This window comes from Helianthus annuus, chromosome 10, assembly GCF_002127325.2.
Source record: "Helianthus annuus cultivar XRQ/B chromosome 10, HanXRQr2.0-SUNRISE, whole genome shotgun sequence".
In the NCBI taxonomy this organism is placed as follows: domain Eukaryota; kingdom Viridiplantae; phylum Streptophyta; class Magnoliopsida; order Asterales; family Asteraceae; genus Helianthus; species Helianthus annuus.
Window position 1 is genome coordinate 138,679,371 of NC_035442.2, and position 12,172 is coordinate 138,691,542.

The window sequence follows — 12,172 nt, forward strand, 5'->3', positions numbered from 1 at the left end:
AGTGAGTCTTAAAATACTAAAACCAATAGTCATGTCGCAGTGGTATCCCTCCCAATAAGGTTAAGGATTCAAGTTCCATGATGGACAACGGTGTGGGTTTAGGATGTCAAAGGCTGAAAGATCAATTTGTGTAGATTGGCTGCGTAATGATGCAATTACTGATAAATATGAGTTCACTAAAATTCAAGGTAATGATACTTTCCTACATGATGATTAGGTTGTTGCAATGAAAATAAAAGAACTATGTAATGAAAATAAGGGTCAACGTGTTATTCAACTATCCATGTCACTACCAAAGTACAACACAAATTTGGCAAAAATGACGATCTTGAACAATGGTGATCAAGTCAATGGCGAGTCAATGAAAACTATCGTTTATCGCCATTTCGACTGCTAACGTGTCTAACAAAAATGGATCTGAATTTTTCTCTATCGTACAACCTTGTATCAGGTAATCTCATGATTCAACAATTGAGATGACATGATAAGTGTTTTTAATGTTAAAATACAGGAAGAGTAAGAATATGTTTTGGATTAACTGTATATCCAGTTCGATTTTTTTCTTAAATAAAAACCGTAATAAAGTTGTGGTTGAATATTTTGAGTAGTATTTGAACTCTTGATTTGAATAAATAAAAAAAAGTTGTTTTCTTTTGGCTATGATGGAATGTAGTTGAAGTCTTTTTTTTCAACATAAATCTATTGTTTTTTTATATCTCAACTTAAACAACATAAATCAAGCCATAAGCCACTTAAACAATTTTACAATAAGTTGAAGATTTTTGGACCCAAAGAGGATTGCATAAATATTTTATTAATGAGATGTTTTGAGAAAAGAAGCAGGTTGTGAGAAAAAAGGTTGGATATTTTGTTTAGCCGCTTAAAGATTTCATGTTGATTAATCCCAATATATTAAATCATGATGGTACTTTTGTTTTTGTAGACAGGAGATACCCGTCGCGAAGCGCGGGAAGTATTTACTAGTTATTACTGTAATTGAGTGAATTGAGAAAAGAAGCAGGTTGTGAGAAAAAAGGTTGGATATTTTGTTTAGCCGCTTAAAGATTTCATGTTGATTAATCCCAATATATTAAATCATGATGGTACTTTTGTTTTTGTAGACAGGAGATACCCGTCGCGAAGCGCGGGAAGTATTTACTAGTTATTACTGTAATTGAGTGAATGTCCTTTAGATTGTAGGATTTATATAGTCATCTTCAAAGTGTGTTCTCTAAGAGGGGGAGCAATCATCCCAGTTTCCCCAATTTTACACGGATGCCACATTAGCATCACATCAGGTTTTCTATATTCTCCCCATTTTTCTTCTGATTTCTTCATTTTGCAAAGAACCATCCTAGAATTCCTCGTTTTTATATTTCAAAATTAATTTAAATATAAAATAATTAATATATATAAACACACACATGTGTATGTGTGTGTGCGCGCACGTGATTGTTGTGTATGTGTATGTGCAATGTTTGTGTATATATGTATTGTGTATATATAGATCTTAGTTTTCAATCTCTAATCTATGCTCACAAATCTGTTATTATTTTGATTATTATTCATTCAAGTTAAAACTTCTCCACTTTTTTTCGAACGCCAATTTCTTTTCATTCTTGTCATCGTGAGACTTGAACCCAAGATCTCTCATCCCATACCCAGGTGTTTAAAGAATTTGTCTTTACCAATAGACCACAACCCCATTGGTAAAAGTTCGCTACTTAAGTTAACAATTGTATGATACACTTTTATAACTACATTCATGTCAACATAATTTAAGATTTTACATTCACAATTTGGTCATTGCTTCTTGATCTGATTTCATTACTATATATAGCATTGTAATTAATCGACAATATATTTTTTTAATGTTTGCCATTTTATGCTAAAACTTTTAAGCATAAGCTAAACCATATAACAAGTTAATTCTCATGTCTTGACCAAGTCTACCAAAATTAGAAACACACATCCCCCATCCAACCATTCAAATCACATATGTTACCATATTCACACATTTTGGTCTCCTTCCACAACCTTATAACCAACAATTTAATCTTATAAAAACACATATAAATAGTCAATAGATTTGTGATCTGAAAATATACATCGAAACAAATAAAGAATGTCGAGCCAAAATCGACAAGCGTTATTAAGCTATGACGCTGACGATGATCAACCACAGGGTCAGGTAACTAAATCACATCTATATACCACAGGTTTATTGGTTTGGAGCTCTAGTCATAAATATTTGAGCCATTGTTTTTCATTCTCTCGCTTTATCCGGTAACAGCTGCGCAGAGAAGATTTTGGCTCGGAACAATCAGAAAATTCTAGTCTAATAAATCAGGTATGAATTTCCTTGAATTCAGAATAACGTATGAGATCAAGTCATTTCAAAAAGTTCATAACTAAAAGGCTTTTATGTTATTTATTTAATAGCATTTTCCATACATGTTGGTTTTTATTATTGTATGCAATGAAAAATGTTATTAACTAGTGGGAATTCTTGCGCGATGTGGCAGGAATTCGGTTTTGGGTCGGTATTGGTTTGGTTTGATTCGTTACCGGAGTGGTATATCGACACTTCTTTTACATCGATTGAAAAATCATAAAAAAGAATACCAACACTGGTTCTAATTATACCCAATATACTACTCGATTTTGAACGTTGTATGATATAACTCAAAAAATAAAGTCGTGTTTTACATTGACGAAAAACAATAAAAACAAATACCGATACCGTTTCTGATAACATTGATACTGGCATCGAAATTGCTCAGTTAGTATTGGTTTGGTTCGTTATGGTTATGATACGTGTACGGTACCGATTCTTCCTATAGCTTATGAAAATAAAATACTTGATTATGAATACAAATTCGTTTTTAATAAAGTTTATGTCAGAACGTCAAAAAATTTAACACGACCATATATTCATGTTTTTGTTTTAGAAAACTTGGTGGACAAAATTTATTATAGAAAAACTAGATTATAAATTTAATTAAATTAAATGCGTATATTATATATAGTATAATAAAAAAACAAAGACAAAAAAACACTAACCCTTTAATAGTGAATTGTGTGTTTGTCAACATTTGCAAAGCAAAATGTTGTTTAGATAATTAAAACTTAATAATTAAAAAACAAATCACTGTTCCTTTAATAGTGAACTAGTTTTTTTATATCGCGCGTTGCGGCGAAACCGAGCAAATGATAATGTAAAACAAACGTGATTTGAAAATAAAGCATGTTGTTTAGAAAGTCAAACCATTAGAACGATTTAGTTTATCATCGTACCGTTTTATGATACCAAATAAATACTTTATTTTGAGTATAACCTCGTTTTAACAAAACTATAATAGAATGTCGGGGAAAGAAATCATGCACAACTACGTACTTAAGTTTTTAGAAAAAAAAAGTTATAAACGTAACTTATTTAAAAAGTATCAAATTAATCGATAAATTAATATATGTTAAAAAAAAGAAAAAAAACGCTTATTAAAAAAGGTAAAGGAAATAGATGTTTAAAAAAAAGAAAAATATGTTATTAAAAGTAAATATAATAATAAGCTATTATAATATATTAAATAATAAAATAATAAAAAACTATGTATTATTATAAAAATAAAGTTACTATTTATCGTCACTCGAAATCAATATATATATAATATAATATAATATAATATATATATAATTGTGTGTAGTCAACATTTGCAAATTCTTGTTTAGATAATGTTACTTTTTCGTGTTATATAACAAACTTTTATTGTATCAGTTGTATTGTTATTAGCAATGATGTGGTGACTACCTTTTGTTTTTTCTTATTACATTAAACGGTAATAATATATAACATTATTAGTTATAATCATATGTCACAAAAACCTCTTGCATGCATCTTACATAATTGTAGCAAAAACAAAAACGTGATCGAAATTTCTTGTTTTGGTACAATGCAGACTGGTGGTTCGATGAAAACAATGACGTATGGAGCGTCAGGCATAGCTACTGGAGCGGCGAGAGGTGCAATGGGGCTAGCCCAAGGTGCCGCAAACCTAGCCCACGGTGCGGCTACTGCTGTTAGGAATACCTGGGGACATAACCCAGAGAGCCACAATTTTCACACACCCCTTCCCAATGGTCAGCCGCGAAACCATAGATACTAACTAATGTGTGAATTAATGGTGAAAGTGAAATTGTTAAGTTTGTTGTAAAATCATTGATTTTAAGTCATACTAATGCAATGACATGATTTTTTGTATGTTTGCCCCACTCCCGATGTATGATGTTTACGGTCTGGTTTGATCGGTTTTATTGATTAAGATTTTTGATGGAACTGCTTACTACGTTTATGAAAATAGACAAACTGAACTGGCAAGGTTGGGTCTGCCGAACCGGCCGCTTTTCAGCATTTGATGGTTTGGATTTGGTGGTTTAACGTTTTGGACAAAAAAAAAATGAAAAGCACAATTTGTATTATATTATCTTTTTAATGGTAAGGATTGTCTATGAATGTAATATAAATACATAACTTTATATACCAAAATGGCAAAAAAAAAATAAAAAACTAAATGTGAAACGGTTAGTCCCAAGTTCTAAACCGTAAATTGTTAAAACCAAACTGCGAATCGGACAATATATATTCTAAATTGGCCGACCTTTTTTGGTTTGGATGGATACACTGATTTTTTGAACTCCCCTAATTTAACAATGATGAGTGGTAATAGTATATTATTGGTTGTCTGAGAAATTAAATAATTATATAGGATAAAGTGTTTGGATATTTGTTCAATTGTCGATTATAATTCAATGTTGCCGTCAAGGTACGACCCAAAGAGTTACACTTTGGGCAACGAACATTTAACGGTGTTTTAATCGTTAATCACCGGATCACGAAATAATAAGCGTAATAAAAGAAACGAGTAATTATTTGGAATAATTACGGAGAGCCGATTTAAACATTATAATTAACATGTTAATTATAATATGTGTGTATAATTATTAATTATTAGATAATTAAAAGAAAACAAGAGATATTGTTATAATTATTATGAGATAATTATATGGAGTTGTGATTAGATTACAACTCTAATGTTGGTTTTAAAAGTTAAAAGATATATATATATATATATATATATATCTTTAATAACTTTTTGCAACAATATAGGCACATGACTCTCTATTATATTAGATATATATATATATAAAAGGGATATATGGAAATTATATATATAAAAGGATTACTAATCAATCTATATATATAACTCTCAAGTTAATATCTGTACGTTGCTTTTGGAAAAAGGATTTTGATTCCTTTGATTGATTTTTCCGAAAAGTCAACAAGAAACAGAAACTATATATACGTGACTTTATTGATATTGTGGAAGACTTCAATATTGCTTTTGATCGGCTGTAACAAAAGGAACATAAAGAAGGAGAAGCAACAATTTACAAACAAGTCATTTGTTTCTTTGATTACGCATAAGGTAAGGTTTTGAACTTTATTTTCTTTAGATTTAGGTTTCGTTTGAAATCGTTTCAAACGAACAAATCAAATTTCGTGGTCAACGATCATCTAGCGAGATCGTTCGTTGAACCAAGGTGTCTTACTTGGTAGTCACGATTCTTTAATTTTATTTTAACCTATTTTGATTGTAATGAGATCACTGGTGGAAACGGTTTAGAACCGAACCTCGTGTACATGTTTTTCGCTGCGTTCAGTTTGTTTGACAAATTGATGAAAATTATTTTCCAAAAGTTACACGAAATTTCCTACAGTGGTATCAGAGCCACCTTACAAATCAAAGTAGGTTTATTTTTGATAAAGTAGTTTATAGAATTGCATGCTTAAAATCGAGTAGATTTGGATAGGATCCTATCACGTATAATAGTTATAGGCAAGTTTGTATTAAGGCCAAAACTAACACTTGTCAAAGTCTTCTTTGAAATAATTTTTGGCCTTAACCTATTTCGTTTAGCTTAATGATCGTACTATGCAAATCTGGGTTTAGAATTTTTTTTTTTTATGACACGCGTACTAAATTAGTTTTTTAGCTACGCGGTTAAATAAATTAAAAAGTTGGAAATATTGAAATAATGATTTTAATATGAAAGCGATATATATTTTTTTATTAAAAAAATAACTCATTAAATTTTTCCAATCGGAAATTTAAACAAACAAAAAAAAGGAAGTTTTTTTTTTGGATTGGATCTTAGATTAAGTGGGAGCACAAAAGGGTTTGTGCTACACTTAATGGGCTCGGTTCACGTTCTTGGGCTCGAACGAACCGAACATATTATGAACCCGGAATTGCATATTTATTTATTTATTTTGCGTTTTGCCATGAGATGTTTATTACGCCATAAAATTAATAACTAATACACGATCATTAAAACGACAATTTTAATAAAAGGTTTATTAAGTATTGGATAGGTAATTAAAATAAACAGTTTATTTTAAAATACAAAAATCAAAATTGGTTTTTCAAAAATTAAAAGTTAATTTGAAAACCGTAATTAATAAACGTTATTAATTAAAATAAATTTGCGACACGACCAACTTAGATTAAATAGGGTATTTAAAATTAATCGGTCGAGTGATTGAAAGGTGTTTCAAGTCGTCACAAATTAAAACGTAAAATTGATTTTTACAAAGGAATTGTATAGCCTATGTTCATGCCATAGGCCGTACAAGTATTTTAAAACGACCCGAACTGGTAATTTTAAAATATAACCCAAACTAAAATCGATATTCTACGCCACCCTGAATTAAGAACACCCGAACTGATCTATCCGAACCCCTGGTGCTAGTGTTTACCCTGCATCCAGGCCTACGGTTTTGGTTAGGGGTAGTTCCGCGATTTCCATGCTTACATGGGCCGGGCTACAGTTCTGATTTGAGGACAAATATCACTTTTGCGACACGAGAGCGAATGTTAGTGTTTACCCTGCATTCGTTTTCTACGGTTGTGTAAATGGGCGTAGTTGGGGTTAACGTACCAATGCTTGACAACACTCGTCATGCGACCCCAAACCGAGAATTGTGTAGTTGACACAATTGGTGATCGTCACCTACCCTTCAATCTATGCCAGTGAAGAGTGCTAAGTCCATTCACTGAGTTATGGGGAGATGGGATCTCATCCTAATTCCTAAAATTTTGTATATCTTGGGTCAAAATTGAATTAGGTTAATGCATGAAAATTACTAATAAAATTTTCTTCTAAATTCTACAGATGTCTACAAACAATTCTGATAACACCAAATTCTCGCTTAAGTCCATCCTTGAAAATGCTAAACTTGATAATTCTAACTTCATGGATTGGTACCGCAACCTGAAAATTGTTCTCAGGGCGGAGAAAAAGGCTTATGTCCTTGAAGGACCAATTCCCGAAGCACCTGCTGCTAATACGGGTGCAGCCCGTAGGACATGGGAAAAACATGTTGATGATTCCCAAGATGTGACATGTCTTATGCTTGCTATGATGATTCCAGAACTTCAGAAGAATCTGGAAAACTTGGGAGCATATGAGATGAGTGAGCAGCTGAAAAACATGTTTCAGCAGCAAGCTCGTCATGAGCGTTTTGAGGTGATGAGATCTCTCATTACATGTCGCATGCAGGAAGGTACTTCGGTCAGTGCTCATGTACTGAAAATGAAGTCTTTCATTGATCAACTGGAGCGTCTGAACGCACCCCTTAGTAATGAGTTAGCTACGGATGTGATCCTTAACTCGCTACCCAATTCATATCATCAGTTCGTAATGAACTATAACATGAATGGGTGGGAAAGAACGATCCCAGAGTTGCATCAGATGCTAAAAACTGCTGAGACAAACATCCCAACTAAGGGCAATCCAGTGCTAGCGATCAGGGAAGGAAGAATAACCAAGAAGAAGCAATCCAAGGGAAAAGGCAAGGCGAGTAAGCAAGACAAGGGCAAAGGCAAAAAGGTTGCCACTCCGAAGGCAAAGCCTCATAAAGATGCCAAGTGTTTTCACTGTGATGAGATCGGGCATTGGAAGAGGAATTGTCCCAAGTACCTGGCTGAGCTGAAGCTTAAGAAGCTGCAGATAGGAGAATCCTCAGGTATACATGTTATTGATCTATTTTCCTTTTCGAGCAAATCTTGGGTGTTTGACACTGGATGTGGTTTTCACATTTGTAATGATTTGCAGGGACTAAAAAGGATTAGGAAGCTGAAGCAGGGTGACTTAGAGCTGCACGTTGGGAACGGGCAGAAAGTTGCTGTGAAGGCAGTTGGAGAATTTGTTCTTGAATTACCTTCTGGATTGTTTATTACTTTAGACAATGTTTTTTATGTTCCTAGTTTGACTAAGAATATTATTTCTGTTTCTGCTTTAAGAGAACAAGGTTTTAATTATGCTTTTGATATTGTTAATGGTAACATTTCTGCATTTTTAAATGGCGTGTTCTATTTTGAGGCTAAGCCTCACAATGGTGTCTATGAAATAGATACTTCTAACAATAGATCAAATAATATAGTATGCTCTCTTTCCTCTAAACGTGTTAAAACTAGCTTTAATCAAACATATCGTTGGCATTGTCGTCTTGGCCATATTAACATCAATCGCATGAGGAAGCTCCAGACCGCAGGGATTCTAGAATCCACGGGTCAGGAGACTTATGATTTATGCGAATGTTGTCTAAGTGGCAAGATGACTAAGGCCCCTTTTACCGGAACTAGTGAAAGGGCCAAAGACCTGTTAGGACTCATACATACTGATGTATGTGGTCCATTCAGGACTATGTCAAGGAACGGGGAAAGATACTTCGTTACATTTACTGATGATTATAGTAGATATGGATATGTTTATCTTATGAAGTTTAAACATGAAACCTTTGAAAAGTTCAAAGAATTCCAAAATGAAGTACAGAATCAACTAGGGAAAACGATTAAGGCACTTCGATCCGATCGAGGTGGTGAATACATTAATCAAGAGTTTGATGAACATCTTAAGAAGTGTGGGATTATATCCCAACTAACTCCACCTGGAACACCACAACTTAATGGTGTGTCTGAGAGGAGAAATCGAACCTTATTAGATATGGTTCGATCAATGATGTGTCGTACAAACTTACCACACTCCTTTTGGAGTTATGCTCTTGAAACTGCTACACGTCTTGTGAATATTGCTCCTACTAAAAAGGTAGAAAAGACACCATATGAGATGTGGCATGGTAAACCACCTAAAGTCTCTTACCTTCGCATATGGGGATGTAACGCTTATGTTACCAGTGAGTCTTCGGACAAACTTGATCCTCGCGGTGAAAAAGTTGTTTTCATTGGATATGCATATCCGGTTGGTTATTATTTCTATAATCCTGCTGAAAATAGAGTTTTCACTAAGCGTCGAGGAACATTCCTAGAGGATGAGCTTATGGCGCGAGGAATTGGAGATAATCTTGTGGATCTTGAGGAAATTCGAGAACCACAAATTAATCAACCAATAGTCAAATCTGCCTCTCAACAAAATATTGTTGAACCTGAACCTGAGAGGATTCAGGAATCTGATGTAACACTAGGCGTCCGCAGAAGTACGAGGGATCGTCATGAACCTAATCGGTATTCACCTGATAGGTACGTCTTGATAATAGATCAAGAAGAGCCCTCAACCTACAAAGCTGCGATTTCAGGTAACGAATCTGAAAAATGGCTCGAAGCCATGGGCGTCGAGATGCAATCCATGTATGACAACCAAGTCTGGGATTTGGTTGAACTTCCTCCCGAATGTCGGACTGTAGGAAGTAAATGGGTTTTCAAGTTGAAAACAGACATGGATGGAAATGTGCAAACCTATAAGGCTCGGTTGGTTGCTAAAGGATTTACTCAGACTCAAGGAGTTGATTATGAGGAAACCTTCTCGCCAGTAGCCATGCTTAAGTCTATTAGGATTCTACTTGCCATAGCCACGTATTATGACTACGAGATATGGCAAATGGATGTCAAAACCGCGTTCCTAAATGGACACCTTACAGAAGATGTCTATATGGAGCAGCCTGAAGGTTTTGTAGATCCTAAGAATCCTAAGAAAGTTTGCAAGTTGAATAAATCCATTTATGGATTGAAACAAGCATCTCGAAGCTGGAATCTTCGTTTTGATCAGAAAATCAAACAATTTGGTTTTATCAAAAATGAAGATGAGCCGTGTGTTTACAAAAAGGCAAGTGGGAGTTCTATTACTTTTCTAATCCTGTATGTAGATGACATACTTCTCATTGGAAACAATATCCCGATGTTGCAGGACGTTAAATCCTGGCTTGGTAAATGTTTCTCAATGAAGGATCTTGGAGAAGCTGCTTATATTCTAGGAATAAAGATTTATAGAGATAGATCTAAGCGGCTACTTGGACTTAGTCAAAGTGCATATATTGATAAGGTCATTCGACGTTTTTCAATGCAAGATTCCAAGAAGGGTCTCTTGCCAATGGCAAGTGGAACCGTACTGAATAGTGATCAGTGTCCCAAATTGGACAAAGATAAAGAGGATATGAAAAAGGTTCCATATGCCTCTGCTATCGGTTCCATCATGTATGCCATGTTATGTACTAGACCGGACGTATCGTTTGCTCTGAGCTTGACTAGCAGATATCAACAGAATCCTGGTAAAAGTCACTGGATTGCTGTGAAAAATATCCTAAAGTACTTAAAAAGAACTAAGGATATGTTTCTGATATTTGGCGGTTTGGAAGAAGAGCTGAAAGTAAAATGTTACACTGACGCAAGCTTCCAAACGGATCGTGACGATTCACGATCTCAGACAGGCTATGTTTTTACTTTAAATGGTGGTGCTATAACTTGGAAGAGTTCTAAGCAAAGCGTGGTGGCCCAGTCGACCACTGAATCAGAATATATAGCGGCTTCAGAAGCTGCTAAGGAGGCTGTTTGGATGAAAAAGTTCATTGCTGATCTCGAAGTTATACCAAGCATACAGAAGCCTATCGAGATATTTTGCGACAATACAGGTGCAATTGCTCAGGCAAAAGAACCAAGGTCGCATCACAGCACGAAGCATATTCTCAGAAAATTCCATTACATACGGGAAGTTTTGGAAAGAGGAGACATCGTAGTAGAGAAAATTGATACTGATCAGAATCTAGCGGACCCGTTTACTAAGCCTATACCTCAAGTGAGACACGAGAAGCATGCTGATTGTATAGGTCTTAGATATGCTAGACAGTGGGTCTGATTTTGTAATTTAGTAATTTGGTGCATTTTGAACTGTAAACGGTATTTTATGTTTATTTGAATTTAATGGTTGAATGTCTTTTAAACTATTATATTTGTGTTCAAATATTAGTACGTTAAGTATCTATGAATATTGTATTCTAAAATGTCCGTAGTCTATCAGATTCGTGAGAACCAATCTGGTAAAAGACTATTGTGAATTAGATGGTTGATCCATATCATGGATACTCAAAGTGTTGAGAACCATATTCACTGATATGATTAGTTGAATCATATTGGGCGTAACTCGTTTCAAAATGATCTTCATGGATCTTAGTCATAAGACATTTTGAATAGGTACGATCATTGTATCCTTAGACCTGCGGTACATACTAGAACTAACTTAAATGAATGGTTGCTCTTTGATTCTATCTAACGCTGTACGTAACTGGCAGTAATAAGGATAGTTTTGGGAATGATCTGAAGTTTAGTGGGAGTTGTTTGTAGCCAAAGGGATCTGTGCTTCTATACTTAGGAGAGGAACACTCTGGCGCCTTTCGTTGGTTTGAACTGGTGTGAACGCGTGGCCACGCTCGAACTAGTAATAGTTTGATAAACCACTTCAAATCAGGAACGAAATTAGAAATGGTTGAATAATATATGAGAATGAATTGGATCCATGTCTCATGTTCAACAAGTGTTCAATACAGAGGGATAAATGAGTCGATAACCAGGGCTATAGCATTTGCATAACCAAAGGTTTGATTAGTGCAAAGAATTAGTTGACATAAATTTGTCATACCTTGCCGGGGGCAATATGATGCAGCTAGGCACCCACTATTGTCTACATTGAAACTTAATCGACCAATCGACCAAGTGGGAGATTGTTGGATATTTGTTCAATTGTCGATTATAATTCAATGTTGCCGTCAAGGTACGACCCAAAGAGTTACACTTTGGGCAACGAACATTTAACGGTGTTTTAATCG

The 12,172-nt window shown here is 34.5% G+C and overlaps 1 protein-coding gene across 1 annotated transcript; it reads left to right on the plus strand.

Annotated features, from left to right (window-relative positions):
- Positions 1–2,052: 2,052 nt before the first annotated feature.
- Positions 2,053–4,258, plus strand: LOC110882622. The gene is made up of 3 exons (XM_022130599.2): positions 2,053–2,191; positions 2,294–2,350; positions 3,957–4,258. Exons 1-3 carry the CDS (start codon positions 2,126–2,128, stop codon positions 4,161–4,163), a joined length of 330 nt encoding a protein of 109 aa, XP_021986291.1. The 5' UTR covers positions 2,053–2,125; the 3' UTR covers positions 4,164–4,258.
- Positions 4,259–12,172: the final 7,914 nt, after the last annotated feature.

Bases quoted from the DNA above. Each gene is read 5' to 3' on its own strand.
- LOC110882622 (XM_022130599.2), top strand. From the start codon at position 2,126: ATGTCGAGCCAAAATCGACAAGCGTTATTAAGCTATGACGCTGACGAT. The intron at 2,192-2,293 runs GTAACTAAATCA...ATCCGGTAACAG, and splicing joins ATGATCAACCACAGGGTCAG to CTGCGCAGAGAAGATTTTGG. The intron at 2,351-3,956 runs GTATGAATTTCC...GGTACAATGCAG, and splicing joins ATTCTAGTCTAATAAATCAG to ACTGGTGGTTCGATGAAAAC.